This window comes from Streptopelia decaocto (genome assembly GCF_964273445.1).
Source record: "Streptopelia decaocto genome assembly, chromosome: 3".
Lineage (NCBI taxonomy): Eukaryota > Metazoa > Chordata > Aves > Columbiformes > Columbidae > Streptopelia > Streptopelia decaocto.
Window position 1 is genome coordinate 120,062,858 of NC_138656.1, and position 17,671 is coordinate 120,080,528.

A 17,671-nucleotide genomic window follows, 5' to 3' on the forward strand; every position below is an offset into this window, starting at 1 on the left:
GTAGAGCCTGGGGAGGGACAGACAAGCTGAGCGTCCCCAAACAGGCACCTTCGGGGATCCAGCTTGCATGAAGGATTTGGACTTAGAATCATCGAATTGCCAAATGATTTGGGTGGGAAGGGACTGTTAAATCTCCCCCAGTCCCCCTGCCATGAGCAGGGACATCTGCACCAGCTCAGGTTGCTCAGAGCCCCGTCCAGCGGCCTGGGATGTCTCCAGGGATGGTTCAGCCACCACCTCTCTGGCCAACCTGGGCCAGGCTCTCACCACCCTCAGCACGAACAATTTCATTATACCCATCCTGAATCTCCCTCCTTTAGTTTAAAACCATCACCCCTTGTCCTATCACAACAGGCCCTGCACAAAAGTCTGTCCCCATCTTTCTTCTTGGCCCCTTTTAAGTCTGGAAAGGCCATACTAAGGTCTCCCCAGAGCTTCTCTTCTCCAGCTGAACACCCCAACTCTCTCACCTGTCCCCCAGCAGAGCTGTTCCAGCCTCGGGTCATTCCTGGGGCTCCTCTGGCCCCTCTCCAGCAGCTCCACGTGTGTCCTGCACTTGGACTTGGGGCTGCTCGCCTACTAGTGCCTGCTCAGTGCCAAGGTCATGGCCGGGCTGTCCAAAGCTCTCTGAGGGTGGCCCTGCCCTCGGTTGACCCCAGCCCAGGGATGGAGCTTGTTGGCCTCTTTTAGGTGATGGGCTCCACAAAAAATGGTGTATGGGAGGTGATGGCAGGTAAGGCAGAACCCATCTTCCAGGGATGGATCTTTACCGGTTGATCTTCCTCTTCTGCTGGCCTCTGATGATGGCGTTCTCCTCGTCCTGCTTTCTAAGCACCTGGAGGTTGAAGTCCAGCTTCTCCTGGGTCAGCTGGTAGGCGGCTTTCATCTGTTGGAGCTGCTTCTCCAGGTTCTGGCATTTCAAAAAACACGAGAACAAGCTGTGCCATGAGCAAAGGCCACACGGAAGCCTGGATCCTGCTGATCCTGCGTCTCCAAACTCCATCTTCCCACAGGCATGTCCCCAGGTAACCGCATGGCATCACTCAGGGGTGAGTGATGGGATGCTGGTTGCCCATAAGTACAAGCTATGCGGCCATGTCTGGGGAAGGGAGAACGGACTGAAGTTATATCCAGCTTTAGTTTAGCTCAGTGGGGCGCTCATTTGAGCCTCTCTCCTCAACCCAGCTGGGATTTTCATGTTGGTTTGAGGAACTGACAAGGCCAAACCTCGAATCCTGCGTCAGTTCTGGGCCTCTCACACCAAAAAAGGCCTTGAGGTGCTGGAGCGAGTGGAGAGAAGGGAACGGAGCTGGTGAGGGGCTGGAGCACAAGTGTGATGGAAGCGGCTGAGGGACCTGGGGGGTTCAGCTGGAGAACAGGAGCTGAGGGGAGACCTTCTGATCTCTGACCTGCCTGAAAGGAGCTTGGAGCCAGGGGGGTCGGGCTCTGCTCCCCAGGAACAAGCGCCAGGAGCAGAGGAAACGGCCTCAAGTTGCGCCAGGGGAGGTTGAGGTTGGATCTGGGAACAATTTCTTCCCCAAAGGGCTGTGGGGCATTGGAACAGGCTGCCCAGGGCAGTGCTGGAGTCACCAGCCCTGCAGGGTTGGACAGACGGACATGAGGTTCTCAGGACATGGGGCAGCGCCAGGGGTGGGTTATGCTTGGACTTGATGATGTTGAGGGTCTTTTCCAACCAAAAGGATCTGTGTCTCTCTGATTACAGCAAGTCACAGATGCGCTGCGGTGTTGACGCCGTTTCTCGCAGGGAATGCAGTGGATGCAGAGGTGTCCCCTGTACCTCGGGGCAGTCAGGGTGACAAGGTTTGGGTGTGCAGCGGGAGCCCCCGGTGCCCGCTCACCAGCCGTGTGCCAGCGCTGTGCTCCCCCACCGCACGCCCTCCCGCGTGGGCAAGGGCAAACTCACGACAGTTCTCACACCAAGTGGACTTCATGGGTGGTAGAGAAACCAGGGGGTTATGGCCAAAAGCTCCCACCCCCTAGGCAAAGGCACTGATGAAGGAGGAAACTGGGCTGAGCTGAAATGACCTTATGTCACTCACACTATCCAATCCTCCTATCAATCAAGATGCCAGAAGTCACAAACCCCTTGACCTCCTCGATCCTCATACGTCCCAGAGCTACGATTCATGTGCTACAGAGCCCTGAGAGCCACGGGCAGATGGACACTGTGGTGTAGGACCCATGGAGAGGAGGGAACAACAGCTGCATCCCCCTGTTGACGCGGGGATGGACTGTGCACGCTGAACAGCTGAGGGGAGCAGCCACCAGCTGCGGCTCTCCTGACATGCAGCTGTCCCGCAGCGCCAGCTGCACGCAGAGAAGCCCAGGGAGATCCGCTCCACCGCCTCCCCACACGGTACGCGCCAGCCTTCCCTGTACCTGCACTTCAATCTCCAGCTGGATCTTCATGCTGTTATACTCCTCCTCATCCTGCAGCAGCAGCTGCTTCAGCTGTTTCTCAAACTCTTCCACCTTCCTCAGGCGGGTCTGGATGTATTCCAGCTACGGGGAGAAGGAGAACATCATCCATCAGTGGTGAAAGCTTCCTCCTGTGAGCACAGCACCTTTTGCCAGCACAAAGCAAGGTCACGCAAGGATAATTCCCCTGCACAGGAGGCTGAAAAACCCTCCCTTGGCCCCCACGGTCCTGAAGAACCAACTGTCTTCATGCATGTGGGTCTTTCAAGGCATCCAGTGCTGGAGAGCAGCCCTAGTCCTGGCAGCCTTTGGTCCCTCACTGCAGGAGAGACTTTGAGGTTGAGGTTGGATGTGGGGAACAATTTCTTCCCCAAGGGGCTGTGGGGCATTGGAACAGGCTGCCCAGGGCAGTGCTGGAGTCACCATCCCTGGAGGTTGGACAGACGGACATGAGGTTCTCAGGGACAGCGGTTAGAGGTGGCTTTGGCAGTATGAGGTTAACAGTTGGACTGGATGATCTTAGGGATCTTAAAGATCTTTTCCCACCAAACCAATTCTATGATTTTAAATCTCACATGGGCCTTACCTCCTGTGTGTTGTGGGCCTGGATGGCTTCCTCCCACTTCTTCTTGTTGCTGTCCAGCAGCTCTCGCCGTTCGAGCTCAAAAGCTTTCTGTGAAGGAGAGAGCACCCTTCACCATCACGTTACCCCCACTCATTGCCAACTGTACTGTGGTCCAGGCCAGCAGCCTGCAGGAGGGGACATGCAATCGGCTGCAGGTTTTCCCATGGGACTCTTGTACCACCACATGAACTGGCTACCTCAATCTGCAGGAGTTTGTGTCGGTAAGTTTTCAGCATGGTCCTGATCTGCTCCTCCATTCTTTCCAAAAGCAGGTTGATATCATCCGACTGCTGCTTAATGGCCTGGACATACTGCTCGTCTTTGTTTTTCAGCTCCTGGTGGAGAGCAGATGCTGAAATCAGAGAGTATTTGACCAGGAATCCTCAGGGGCTAACTGAGAGGGTAGAATTACAGAATTATTTGGGTTGGAGGGACCTTCAAAGCTCATCCAGTTCCCCCCTGCCATGAGCAGGGACATCTTCACCAGCTCAGGTTGCTCAGAGCCCCGTCCAGCCTGGCCTGGGATGTCTCCAGGGATGGTTCAGCCACCACCTCTCTGGCCAACCTGGGCCAGGCTCTCACCACCCTCAGCACAAACAATTTCTTGCTTATATCTAACCTGAATCTCCCTCCTTTAGTTTAAAACCATCACCCCTTGTCCTATCACAACAGGCCCTGCTCATAAGTCTGTCCCCATCTTTCTTCTCGGCCCGTTTTAAGTCCAGAAATGCCACAATAAGGTCTCCCCAGAGCTTCTCTTCTCCACACTGAACACCCCAACTAGATGCCCTTTAACGGTCCTTTCAACCCAAACTATTCTGTGGTTGCTGGTTGTCCCTGCCTGTTCCCCACCCCACCTGCTGCAGGTCACTGATGAGCTGGTTCTTCTGCTCCAGAAGCTGCGTGCATCGCTGCTGCTGCCGGTCCAGCAGCTGCCACAGCTCCTGCGGGACCGTCCGCTCCGTGGTCAGGGCCCACTTGGAGGTGATCTCCGCAAACCTGGCCGTGCCAGACTTGGCTTCCTTCTCCAGCCTCTCCAGCCTGCAGCAGTGAGGAGCACATGGCAAACAGGGAGCTGGGGCAGCAAGTGCTGCAGATGGGGTTCCACGGCCCACGCTGCAGGAGCACTGCCCTGCGTGACCCAGTTTGGATTCAAATTGGTGTCAAGGTATCAGAGGAGCAGCAGCTTTCTTACAAGTGGTTGTTAGAGCAAGGGCTCTAACATTAACCATTAACCCACCCCTGGCACTGCCCCGTGTCCCTGAGAACCTCGCACAGATCATCCAGTGCAATCCCCCCATGGAGCAGGAACACCCAGCTGAGGTTACACAGGAAGGTGTCCAGGCGGGTTGGAATGTCTGCACAGAAGGAGACTCCACAACCCCCCTGGGCAGCCTGGGCCAGGCTCTGGCACACTCACCAGGAAGAAGTTTCTTCTCATATTCCAGTGGAACCTCCTGTGTTCCAGTTTGCACCCATTGCCCCTTGTTCTGTCACTGGTTGTCACCAGAAGAGCCTGGCTCCATCCTCCTGACATTCCCCCTTTCCATATTGATCCCCAGGAATGAGTCCCCCCTCAGTCTCCTCTTGTCCAGCTCCAGAGCCCCAGCTCCCTCAGCCTTTCCTCATAAGGGGGATCTCCATCTGTCCAACCCTCCAGGGCTGGTGACTCCAGCACTGCCCTGGGCAGCCTGTTCCAATGCCCCACAGCCCTTTGGGGAAGAAATTGTTCCCCACATCCAACCTCAACCTCCCCTGGCGCAACTTGAGGCCGTTTCCTCTGCTCCTGGTGCTTGTTCCTGGGGAGCAGAGCCCGACCCCCCCTGGCTCCAAGCTCCTTTCAGGCAGTTCAGAGATCAGAAGGTCTCCCCTCAGCTCCTGTTCTCCAGCTGAACCCCCCAGGTCCCTCAGCCGCTCCATCACGCTTGTGCTCCAGCCCCTCACCAGCTCCGTTCCCTTCTCTCCACTCGCTCCAGCACCTCAAGGCCTTTCTTGGCGTGAGGGGCCCAGAACTGCCCCAGGATTGGAGGTGCAGCACTGTACATCTCACATCTGTATTACAAAAGTCTTTATTCTTCCCGAGGCACCATCCAGTGTGTTCTGGGGATGGCCCAAGGGTCAGGTTGAAGAGCAGCCAATTTGCCACCTTTAAACTTGCTCTACAGACAGTTTCGGGACACAGAACCTGCTTCCTTAATGAGATTCCCACTGGGAAACCATCCATCTGAGCAAGGACAGATATCTTGCTACAGGCAGCCTCCCATAAAATGTTCCTGCAGTGCCCTCCAAAGGCAGCAGGAGCAAGGACTCGGTGTTTCCCAGCTGATCTCCCGTCCCGCAGAGGCTGCCCAGCAAATCTGGTGCAGCAGGACACGTTTGCCCAGGAAGGGACACAGATGAGTCAGAGAATAACGGAGGCTGGAAGGGCTTTGGGAAATCACCGACCCCTGGTCACAGCAGGATCAGGCTCAGAGTCAGAGCAGCTTGTGCAGAGCCTCGTCCAGGCACGTGCTGAGTGTGTGCGAGGAGCAAGATCGTTATGACAGAAAATAATTGATTTGGCTGGAAAAGACCTTTAAGATCATTGAGTCCAACTGTGAACCTCACACTGGCACTGCCCCATGTCCTGAGAACCTCATGTCCGTCTGTCCAACCCTCCAGGGATGGTGACTCTGGCATCCTACCTCCCTGAGGACATCCTTTCTGCCACCCCAGGGACATCCCTCCTGCCTCTCCAGAGTCATTCTTCCCTGGGGACATCTCTCCTACCTCCTTGGGGACATCCCTCCCACCACCCCAGGGACATCTCTCCTGCCTCAGATGCCCACACAGATGCCCAAAGCCAGCTGGGGCGTTCTGCTCCCCGTGTTTTCCAGGAGATAAAGAGGGTCAAGCTCAATCATAGAATCATTTTGGTTGGGAAAGATCTTTAAGATCACCGAGTCCAACAATAACCCACCCCTGGCACTGCCCCATGTCCTGAGAACCTCATGTCCGTCTGTCCAACCCTCCAGGGCTGGTGACTCCAGCACTGCCCTGGGCAGCCTGTTCCAATGCCCCACAGCCCTTTGGGGAAGAAATTGTTCCCCACATCCAACCTCAACCTCCCCTGGCGCAACTTGAGGCCGTTTCCTCTGCTCCTGGTGCTTGATCCTGGGGAGCAGAGCCTGTCCCCCTGGTTAAAACCTTCTTTCAGGTAGTTCTAGAGAGAGATATAAGATGCGGAGGGTCTGGAGGAGACTGTTAAGTGCCCCCTGGAGAAGCCACCAGCCTTGACCTGCTGCACTCTGTAACGATCCAGCTGCAGCAGGATGGACCTGGAGGCTCTTTGCGTGGCTAAATTTTCCTTTTGAGCATAAATTCACTGTTGCCCTGACTGCTAAGCGTTCCCGGATGACCACGGTCAGGATGTCCTCCGAAAGCTGCACCGACACTGCACTGCCCCTTCCCAGCAGCACAGACCCACGGCGCAGCCTCTCACCTCCGCAGCTTCAGCTCTGCCTCCTCTGCTCTCCTCTGCGTTTCCCGCAGGTCAGCAGCCACCTGGATGTTTGTCACCATCTGCGTGCCTTCAAAGAGCAGCTTGGCCAGCCTCTGTGAAGTGAATCACAGAATGGCTGGGGTTGAAGGGACCTCTGTAGATCCCCCAGTCCAACCCAGCTGCTCACGCAGGGTCACAGAGCAGATCACACAGGTGGGTCCAGGCGGTTTGAATGTCTCAGAGCAGGAGACTCCACACCCGCTCTGGGCAGCCTGGGCCAGGCTCTGGCACCTCCCAGCAAACAAGTTTCTGCTCATGTTCACATGGAGCCTCCTGTGTTTCAGTCTGTGCCCGTTGCCCCTCACCCTGGCGTTGGGCACCATGAACAGAGTCTGGTCCATCCTCTGACACCCACCCTGAGATATTGATCCCATTGATCACATCCCTCTCAGCTTCTCTTCTCCAGCTCAACAGCCCCAGCTCTCTCAGTCTCCACATCACAAAGATGCTCCAGACCTCTCAGCATCTTTGTGTCCCTTTGCTGCACTCTCTCCAGTAATTCCTTGTCCTTCTTCAACTGGGGAGCCCAGTGGCAGGCATCTCACACTCTGGAGGCATAGTGGAGCAACCCTGGCTGTGGGTCTGGCTCCTATCCCCACACTGAGGTGCCTGTGCAGACCCAAACCCCTCGTGTTTCCACACTATGGTGGGGTTGATGGGCACTGCAAGGACCTCCACGCCCTCCAGGCTCATCCCTCTCCTGTCAAACCCTGCAGGGGAGCAGCACCAAGGGGAATGCGCTGAGAGCACCTGCTTATTTTGCTTCCCCTGCGTGTGCGGATGGGGCTCGGGATTTGGGCTGGAGTTTGGATGCACAGCGACAGTCCCAGATCCTTCCAGCCCAAGGGCTGTTTGTCCCAGGGAACTCAACTCCCAGGATCCAGCCCAAGAATCACCCCCCACCCAGTCCTGAGGAGTTTCTGTCCCTGCTGCTTCTCCCATAAGCGCTGCTGTGTGACACTGAGCACCACACAGAGCTAAATGGAGGGTAAAGCCAAACGTCTAGAGGTCAGGGACATGAGAGGACCTTCCCGTCCTCCTGCCGCACCTGCCCGCTCTCCTCTATCTCCTTATGGCTCCTTCTCTGCTCTTCCTCCTCAACCGCCTTGGGCTCTGCATCTTCTCCAAGGGCCGCCCTGGGCAGAAAAGGGGAAAACACAGAACATTTTGCACCCTGACGCTCGGAGATGCCCTTGGATCTGGGATCCCAGCCGGACTGCACGTTCAGCACAGCACAATTCGCTCTCTGTCCCCCTCGCTGGTTCAGTCCCAGGGGTGGCGGGTTCACTCGACCCCCAGCCAAAGCAGAGCAGTTTGGTCCAGGCTCCAGAGGAGGGAACGGCCTGAGCTGCAGCCGGGCCAACAGCTCCTGCCAGGAGACCCGCGGGAAGCAGAACGGGAACTGAACCCCAATAACTTGGGGGCTCAGGGAGTCCCGTGCAGACTTTTCCTACCATGTGCAATTTGACCATGAGTCAACCCCTTTACTCTCTAAATACAACAGCCTGGATGAGCTACTGTGAGCTCTCCCTGCTAAATAAGTGAGCTGGGTGGCCATGGTTTTACTGCTCACAGGTCAGTGGATGAGCCCCATTCAAGTTTAACACTAATCATTTAGCTTAAGTAGATGCACACTAAATATAATTAATTATTTAGAGATATAAGGTTGTATGATTTTTAATACACTCTCTGCTTCATGTTACTTACTAAGCTGGATGTGCCTCCACGACAGATGTCCCTGACTTTGGGCTGAGCTGGGATTGCGGGGGTGGTCCCTGACCCGCTGCCATTCAGCAGGGAGTGGGGAGGTCTCTGCCTGGCTCGGGATTCAGGGTGGTCCCTGGCCCAAGGCCAGTTTGGGGGGAGGTCCTGGGTGCCAGGAAGGCTGGAAAGGCCACGTTGGCTCCCTGCCCCCCGCCAGTTTGCGGTAGGGGTCCTGACCCAGGGCTGGTGTGGGGCGGGGCTGCTCTGAGCCCTGGGGACGGTCTCCCAGCCTGTGCCGGTCCTGGGGGCAGCTCGGCACTGGGTGCCACTTTGGGGTGAGGGAACGGGGACTAGTTTGGGGGTGGGGGCATGAACTCCAGTGGCAGTCTGGGGAAGAGGAGAGCACCTGCGACCAGAGTCTGGGGAGAAGGTGCCGGCGTGGGGCAGGGAACGGCCTGGGCCCCGCTCTGATTTAGGCGGGGCCGGTGGGGGGGCAGGCGGGGCGTGGCAAACACGAGCCCAGTTTCTCACCGGCGCTTGGCATCAAGGCGGGCAGACATGCGGCGGCGGCGGGCGGCGATGCGCTCCTGGGGCCCGGGGTCGCTGGGGGCCGGGCCCGGTGCCCGCCATCCCGCATCCGCGCCCGCTGCCCGGCTCATGGAGCCCCGGCCCGCCCGGAGCGGCGGCTGCTGCGCATGCGCACGGCGGCTGCCGCGTCCCTGCGTTGCTTAGCAACGCCAGCACCGCGCATGTGAGTCGGCGCTCGTTGCCTCGCCTGGCAACGTCGCAGTGCGCATGCGCGGCGCTTTCCCCCCTCCTCCCAACGACCGTTGGGTAGGGGTAACGTCCGCGGGTCTGAGCCGAGGGGAAGGGGCGATAAAGGGGGTCAGGGCGGAGTTATTGGTGCTGAGAAACGGCCCCGGGGCCCTGCGAGAGCTCGCTGGTGCCGTGAGCTCTGCGCTGCCGGTCCTGGCTGGGTCAGCAGAGCCCTGTGAGCAGCGCGGGGCCTGTGCCCGGATCCCGCTGTGCCCAGCGCCGCCAGCCCCGCGGAGCCAGGAGCTGCTTCCCCCGGTTTAGTCCAGAAATGAAGAGCTCTCGAGGCTGTTCCAAGGACTGCAGGGTTTTATTCTGACAGAAGCGTGGTGTCCGCGCTGAGCTCTCCGCTCACAGCTGCTCTTCGGGGCTCTGCTGCTCGAGGCCTCCGGGGCGACAGGCGGATCGTTGCTCCATCCCAGCAGAGCTCCAGGCGCTTGGGGCTCCTCCTGCCCTTGGTCCTGCGGCTGCACAGGGAGCAGACGAGTCGGGGGTTGAGCAGCAGTGTGGGGCGTCTCCCGGGCCCCAGCAGGTGGGGGCAGCTGGCTCAGCGCACACGGGAACCAGCGGCATCTGCTGCAGCATCTCCATGGGCCAAGGGGGCCCAGCCGGTGGGGAGTCAGCACTTTGTGTCAGCCCCATCCAAACCAGCACCAGCAGAGGCCACCCCGTCCCCCAGCGCCACCCCGACACTGCACAGGACCTCGTCCTGCAGAAACACCTCCCAACCAACCCGGCTCCAACAGCCGCACGGCACAGCCCGGCCCTGGCCTCCCACACTGCGCTGCCCCTGCCCACGCTCCTCCTGGTCCCACCTTGTCCTGCCGAAGCTCTACACCACCACCTCCGTCTTGTACAAGAGCGCCTCAGCCCTGCGCTGCAGATCCAGTCGCACCGTCTGCTCCCACTCCACGGTGTCGGTGGGTTCCGGGCTCCCAGCGATGCACAAATAGTCCAGTGCGGCTCTTACTCTCCTTTTCACGGTGGCCCAGGAGAGCCGGATCCACTGCTGCACACTGAGCCCCGGCTCCAGGCCCCTGAACCCCACTGCTGGCAGCGGCTCCAGCCCAGCCCTGCGCAGCCGCTCCAGGGCCGCAGGGGAGGGGGGCTGTGCCCATGTGGGCCAGAGATACGTGGGCAACACGCTGGGGAAACACTCCCCCTGCCCAGCCAGCTGCAGGTCTGGAGCAGCCCATGTGTCCTTCTTGGCCAGTCCTGTCTGTCCCTCTGGTGTCCCCTGGGCGCTGAGGATGGGACACGACACCTGCGAGGTCTCACTGTCCCCAGGGCTCCTGGACCGCGTGGAGACCACACTGGGGAGAGACCCCCCCTGCCTAGCCGGCTGCAGGTCTGCGCTGCCGGCATCGCTGCGTCTTGCCCAAGGCTGCTGCCCAGGAGAAGCCCTCATGTCCTGCCCGTCCAGTCCCATCTGTCCCTGTGGTGTCCTGAGGACGGGGTACGGGGCTTTTGAGCTCTTGCTGCCCCAAAGGCTTATGGGCTCGTCACGGTCCATGTGGCACGTCTCAGGGTCTGTTTTGTCGAGCAGCTGGTCTTTCTCCCACGTGTAGACTGACTTCCCACCGATGACCAGCTCAAATTTCAGTTCCAGCTTTCTCTCCACCACTTGCCCCTTGGCCACCACCACGTAGTAGCCGTGGGGGATGATGACCAGCATGGGCAGGTCCTCTTGCTCCTCGGGCTCGCTGCAGTGCGGGCAGCCGCTGGTGACGCATCGACGGCACTGCAGGCAGACCAGATATTCACTGCTCTTGGATTTGCCCAACGCTGGAGTCGTGCTCTTCAGAGATGTTGCCTTTGGCTCCTCCATCAGGTTGTCGCAGACTTCGGTCATGTCCAGGGAGTCCATGAGGGATCTGCTGAGCTCCTCCATGTTGCCGATGGAGTGCCGGTTCCTGGGGAGCTCCGAGCTGCTGCCGGCACAGGAACGTCCACCTGGACCCTTGTCTTGTGTGTCCTGGGGGAGCTCCCTCGCAGAGGCTGCTTCCCCATCGCAGCTGCTTCTGCACAATTCTCCTTGCTGGGGAATGCACTGGCTGTGGGGGAAATAGCGGCTGGACTGTGGGGGCTGCTGTGGGGCAGGACAGACCCAGCACCCTCTCTCTGCCTTCTCCCGTCCCATGGGAGATCTCCCAGCTCCCCGGTGCCAGCCCTGCCAGCTCTGGGATCGCTGGCTGAGCTGGGGACCTGGGGACATGGGCCAAGCCCAGCCCAGCAGCACGAGGGCAGAGCGAGGGGCTGGGAACCTTCAGCTCAGGGCTGGGGCTCCCGAGGGGCTGCCCCTGCAGGGAAGGGCTCTCCTTACCCAGCCCTGGAGCTCTCTGCAGACCCCTCCTCGCCTTCACAGGGCTCCGGCTGCGATGGGCTCCCTTGGCCGGGAGCCGCAGCGGAGCCCGGGGCAGCTCTGGGACAGGGCTGCTTCCCCATGTGGTTCGTCCTGCTGCTGCTCCGGGGGCTCTTCCTCACACGGGTGCCCTGTCCGCAGGAAGCAAAGCCCGGGTTAGTGCAGGGTGTCCCCCCTCGGCCAGGAAACAAGGACCCTGGGAAGGGTGGCTGGAGTGACAGGGACTGGAGTGGCCCAGCCCCAAGCCTGGTGCCCAGCGGAGGTGGCTCGGTGGCTCCGGGGCAGGGGCCTGGCTGGGTGGGCAATGGCCACTGCTCACTGTTCCCTCCCAAAACAGGGCCCAGGACAGACACTGACCTTGACCTTGGTGTTGTTGGCCCAACGGACCATGTAGATGCTCACACCCATCATGCCCAAAGAGGTGATGATGTGGGGCAGCAGGATCTTGCACAGGACCCAGACAGGCAGGACTAAGATGAAGGTGAGCAGGGTCAGCTGCCATTCCCCCATGTTCCTGACGCAGTGCCGGAGTCTCCTCTGGGGTCTCTGCAGGACGAGGGGATGTGCAAAGGATCAGCTGGGGAGGCCGAGAAACCCGGCGAGGTCCCCGGGGTGAGGAGAGCTTGGGGTGACTCCGCAGCACCCGCTCCTACCTGCGCCTTTGCTTCTCCTTCCACCTTTGATGTGTTTTCCACACACTTGCCCATCTCGCTTGCTCGCTTGCTCACTGGCTCGCGCGCAGTCAAAGTGACACCTGAGCCTCCCCGAAACCCACTTAAATAAGGGCCACGTTTGTGATGCAACGGTGACATCACATTGACACACAAGGGCTGCCCCAGTGCCCCGGGCTGAGCTGGCGCAGGGGATGGTGCAGCCGCCCCAGGGAGCCCCTGTGTCAGGGTTTGGGGGACACAGCCCAGGGCCTGCAGGGAGCAGCCCCACGGGGAGCCAGAGCGGCCATCCCCAGGGGCAGCGGGTTCTGAGCAGCCAGGGACCCTGTGCTGGTCTCTCGGCCCCTCTCCTGCCCCAGGGATCCTGGCCAGGCCCTGGGACACCCTGTTGTGGCTGCAGGGAGGCCCGAGGGGGAAGGATGGGGGCGGGTTGGGCCAATTCCCCTTAGGGCTCCTCAGGGTAATTCCCATCCGCCCTCAGGAGCCATCAGGATGACTTTTCTGGCCAGCGCTCCCTACACTGCCCTGGCCTGGGTGTGGAAGAGCCCGTTGACCCGGGACCAGCCATGGGCCGGGGTGGCCGGTCCCCTCCCGCGGTGCCGGCGGGTGCGAGTCTCTGTGTCCCCAGCTGGCCCCAATGGTCCCTGCACTTTGGTCTTCAGACCAGCAGTGCTACTGCGGAAGAGCACGAAAAATCTATTGTGGGAAACTGCAGCGGGTCTGTGGAATCCTTAACAGAAAGTAGGGGAGTAGAGATCAGTCTTGAAGATATTAAAGGCTTATCCCTGAGAAAGATGGGAGTAAAGGAGTATCTGGAGATATGGAGTTGTACCCGTGAGAGAGAAGGGGATAGAAGAATAACAGGGATGATAGCAAAATTAGCTAATGACATGTTAGTGCTGTAACTTGTAACCAATAGTGAAAAGACACATGAACTAGTAGAATTGTACAAAAATGCACTTGTAGCAATAAATGGCATCTACTACTTTCATCCTGGAAGAACTTGGCCCATGTCCTTTGTCCGTCTCAACCACGACAATCTATTTAGGCAAGTGATTATCTACAGACAGGCTTTATTCTAAGCAGAAAAGCGAACCAACTAGAAATTTGGTTTATCTAAACTTACTGGACACTCTGGCAACACTGAACAACATTAAACAACACAGATTCGGGTACTGGTTGGGAGTTTAATTACTACACATCTGATTCAAATTCGAGGAATCCCAGATCTTTGGCATGATGGTTCAAAATGTGCATCTTCCCACTTGTCCAAAGTGAGAACTCAGGGGTCCCCAGAAGACCACAGAATGACAGAATGTTAGGGATTGGAAGGGACCTCAGAAGATCATCTAGTCCAGTCCCCCAAGATCACTCACCAGATCAGCGAGATGGCCAAATCCTCAAGGAACGTCCCTTAGATGCCATTACAGTCTGAGGAGGAGAACCTTCCACTGCAGAGCTGCTGCCCCAAGGACACCAACTCAATGAAGGTTTCTGGCAGCTCCATTTATGCCCTACGTTGAACCTCTGCTGTTGTCATTTATAGTCAGCGATCTAGAAACATCTCTCAGCTGAGGAGTTTCATTGGGCAAGGGCCCCGTCTGTTGACCAAGGGGTAGGTACATGACCATAGTGGTCTGTGGGTGGAGAAGCTTCTAGTACTTTCAGGGTGGTGGTTGGAGGGGGTGAACCTGCTACAAATGGGCCATCCCTGGAGACATCCCAGGCTGAACGGGGCTCTGAGCAACCTGAGCTGGTGCAGATGTCCCTGCTCATGGCAGGGGGAACTGGGGGGGCTGAGAAGGTCCCTTCAAACCAAACTGTTCTGTGATTCTGTGAGAACTCACAATCTACCGTGCAAGGTCCTGCACCTGGGTTGGGGCAACCCCGGTGTCGGTCCAGGCTGGGGATGCAGGGATGGGGAGCAGCCCCAGGAGAAGGACTTGGGGTGCTGGGGTGGGACATTGGCCATGACCCGGCCATGTGCGCTGGCAGCCCAGAAACCACCCGTGTCCTGGGCTGCGTCCCCAGCCCCGTGAGCAGCAGGTTTGGGGGGATCCTGCCCCTCTGCTCCGCTCTGGTGAGACCCCCCTGCAGTGCTGGTCCAGCTCTGGGTCCTCAGCACAGGACACACATGGATCTGCTGGAGAGGGGCCAGAGCAGCCCCAGGAATGACCCGAGGCTGGAACAGCTCTGCTGGGGACAGGTGAGAGAGTTGGGGTGTTCAGCTGCAGAAGAGAAGCTCCGGGGAGACCTTAGTGCGGCCTGTCCCCACCACCCCCCTTTGGTGGACACCTTTGGGTCCTGCTTGGCTCCTGTCCCACCCACCCGGGCAGGAGAGAGGACACGCAGGTGGCAGAGCTGCTTGTAGGGGACTCCAGCCAGGAGGTTCAGCTCCCTGGGAATGTAACATCACTGCGATCTTCAAGAAGGACCTGGGAAAGAAGGGTTCTGGGGGACATCCAGGGCATCCTGGGGACATCCTGGCAGCAGCCCCCCAATCCCAGCCTCCTCCCGTCTCCATGGCAACCGCAGATACAAATACCATGGCAACCCCATGGCAACAGCTCAGGCAATGGCACCAGTTCCCGCAGCCTGGAGCCGGGCGGTTGCCCGGGTGTGCTGAAGCTGGAGACCTCTTCTTCTGCGCTTCATGGCCACCATCCTTCCAAGCCTGCAGTGGTCACCACCAGTAGCTCCGGATGGAGGAGAAAGGGTGGTCCTGCTGCCCTGAGGTGACCAGACATGGTGGTCTCAGCCTCATCCATCATCCTTGGGCTGGGGTTGCATGTCCCCCAGCCTGGCATGGTCCTGCCTTTCCAGGTCTGCATCAGCGGCTTCATGTCCAACCTGGACTTCATGGAGCCCCTTTCAGAGGACACTTATTTGCCCTGGGACAGGACCCAAAGGCCCCCTCCAAAGTGGGGTGTTGGGGAAGGACTTTGGGGTTGTTCTGGCAGGATCTCGACTCTGCTGGGCTGAGTGAACCCGCCGTGGAGGGACCGAGACACCAGGAGGGTGGTGGCTGCACTGGGTGAGGGATGCCGGTGTCACAGCAGAAGAGCCCAGGGCCCAGCGAGCCGAGCAACCTCCTCACCAGGGACCGTCAGATGGCGAAAGAAGAGCAGATCCAGCCCCACGTTGGGTGCTTTCCCCCGTATTGGGTGCTTTCCTGCAAATCCTCAGGGCCTGACCCCCCGTCCCCTTCCAACCTGGTGGCCTGACCCTCCTGCTCCCGAGGGCTGAGGGTGCTGGTTGGGAGCCCCCACAGGGACCCTCCGTGCTCCCAGGGGTGGTGATGACCCTCTTGGGGCACTAGCACTTGTCTTGGCTCCTTCCAACAGCTCCCAAAAACCACCCGAGCACCCCGAATCCTGCTCCACCCATGGCTCAGCACCCTGTCTCCCCCAGACCCCCCTCACTCCTGCTGTTTTTAGGGGTTTGGGGTCTGAGCCATTTGGGAAAAGGATTTGTCGTCCCCTGCAGGTGAAAACAAGATTGGTTATCGAAGTGAATAGTAAAAATAACCACTTTGCTGGAACTCGCTATAGGTTGTGGGGGCTGAGGAGAGCCCCACACTCCCCGGCGTGCTGGGGGGGGCCAAAGGGTATTTCTGCAGCTCGGGCTGACCAACCTCAAGGTGGCAGCAATAACTTGCAGCATCCCTCTGCCCTCTTGGAACGAGTGGGGACTGCTCCATCCAGCCCTCCTGGCTCCGAGAGCACCCCCAGCTGCCTCTCCTGGCATCATCTCCCCACGATGCAACTTCTTGGTGCCACCAAAGAGCTTGTGGTGGCTCTGGAGCTTCAACCCGTGTCCTTCTCCATCACCTCCGGCCCTGCTCCCTGGCAAAAGTAAGTTGGTGCTTTTCTCCCTCCCGCAGCCCCGTGCTGGGATGCTCGAAGCCGTTTATTGAAGCATCGCTCCCTAGTGATGGGAGAGCTGCTATTAATAAATCCCGTCAGATTTTATCGCTTCTCTCTGTGCCAATGAAGAGGGTGGTTTGGGGAAAGGGGGAGGCGGTGGGAGGGGGGGGGAAACCTGTTTCTCTCGAGCGTTTCGTAGCTACGAGCTCGCCCTCGGTGCAGGAGCATGGGATGGCTCAGCAGGCTGTTCAACCAGCTTTCCTGTAAGTCACAGGGCTGGATCCTCTGAGGGGGGTTTGTAGGGGGGCTCTTGGGGTAATTTTTGGCAGGGATTAGCAGGGGGAAAGGGTTGCGCTGCTCCCTGGGGGGCTGTGCTGCTGTGGGTGCAGGAGCAGCGTGCCAGGGTCTCTCCCAAATGTTTGGAGCCCAGGCACCTCCTTGGGAGCGCATGGGCAGGATGGGACGGGGGCGAGGGGATGGAGAGGGAAAGGGGTGCAGGGGCAAGGGGTGCACGGCGCTGGTGCCACCTCCCCGGCTCCACAGCAGCGAGCAGAGGGGTCCCCGCAGCCGGTGGTCTCCCTTTGCCCCCCCAGCTGCCCCCCTTGCCCCCTCTGCCCCTTGCGGGGGATGCGGAGGTGGCTCCATCCCTTTGTCGATATTCAGGCGTTTCGATCGCTGGCTGGCGTCGGGCAGGAGAGTGGGCGCAGGCTGTCAGCGCCGCGCTCGTGCGTGGGAGAGCGGCTGCGGGAGCTCCGGGCACGGCTGCCGGGCTGGGAACGGGGTGACGGTGCTTGACACGTGTCCGTGCGAAGCTCTCGTGGCCCTGCAGAGGGTCTTGCTCATGTCCAGAAGCTTTTTGGTCTGTCCCTCTTTCCCGACCCGTCTCCTGGGGTTCCCTCTGTGCTGTCTCAGGGATGTTCCGACTGTGCCAGCGGCTGTAGCGGGTTGGGGCCGTGTCTGGGTGTAGCATCAGTCACTCCCAGGCATCACACCTCATGGGGGGTTAATTTGGGGAGCAGGGGGAGCTGAGCTGCTAAGGGAGATGGGGTGACAGCTGCCTCTGAACGCCTCTCCAAGGCAGGGGATGCCCTCACAGGGGGGACCCCACTGTGCCGAGGAGCAGCCACCAATGGGGTGACCCCACAAGGCACCTGCTGAGGAATGGGTGGGGGAAACCCGGGGGGGCTGCAGCTCCCCGGGACCCCACAAAGCCCAGCCTGGGATTTGGGGAACTGCTTCACCCCACCGCTTCCCTGTTCCCGCTCGGCATGGGGGTGCCCCCCACCACCTCCAGTGCTCCCTGGGATCGTGGCTGCCCCACTGCATGGGGGGGGCATGAGCTGCACCCCATTGCTCCCCTCTTCCTCCAGCTCTTCCTCGGCCCTGCGGCATCCCCAGAGCTGCCCAAACCACCCTGGGGTCACGTTTTCTGGGGATGTTCAGCCATGGGGGGTCCTCAGAGCAGCGTTAAAGCAGCGTTAAGGGGGGCCTGGTGCACCCCAGAAGCAGGGAGCTGTTGCTGTGCCCTGGGGGTGTGACAGTGCTGGATGGCCACCCCATGATGAGGAACATTGTCCCCAGCAGCTCTTGCGCCATCATCCTTCCTGCTGCCACAGGTTCTTCCGCAGCGCTGGGGCGGTTTTTGGGGGA

General features: G+C 59.4%; 2 protein-coding genes across 2 annotated transcripts in view; both read right to left on the reverse strand.

Moving 5' to 3' along the window:
- The window catches only part of DRC1 (dynein regulatory complex subunit 1), a gene marked incomplete at its 5' end in the record, with an annotated part of 11,805 nt that extends 2,837 nt beyond the window's left edge, over positions 1-8,968 (reverse strand). Inside the window, 8 exons of the mRNA XM_082048989.1 lie at positions 771-910; positions 2,401-2,523; positions 3,026-3,112; positions 3,262-3,399; positions 3,922-4,105; positions 6,546-6,658; positions 7,654-7,741; positions 8,841-8,968. Coding sequence (XP_081905115.1) covers positions 771-910; positions 2,401-2,523; positions 3,026-3,112; positions 3,262-3,399; positions 3,922-4,105; positions 6,546-6,658; positions 7,654-7,741; positions 8,841-8,968 — 1,001 coding nt within the window. The remainder of the gene's footprint in view (positions 1-770; positions 911-2,400; positions 2,524-3,025; positions 3,113-3,261; positions 3,400-3,921; positions 4,106-6,545; positions 6,659-7,653; positions 7,742-8,840) is intronic.
- Positions 8,969-9,954: 986 nt separating this feature from the next.
- Positions 9,955-12,398, reverse strand: LOC309438083 (uncharacterized protein; the record flags this gene model as incomplete). The annotated part of the gene is made up of 4 exons (XM_082048990.1): positions 12,138-12,398; positions 11,842-12,030; positions 11,446-11,615; positions 9,955-11,176 (listed from the first exon to the last, which is right to left on the reverse strand). The coding sequence occupies exons 1-4, from the start codon at positions 12,294-12,296 to the stop codon at positions 9,955-9,957; spliced, it is 1,740 nt and encodes a 579-aa protein (XP_081905116.1). The 5' UTR covers positions 12,297-12,398.
- Between the last annotated feature and the right edge of the window lie 5,273 nt (positions 12,399-17,671).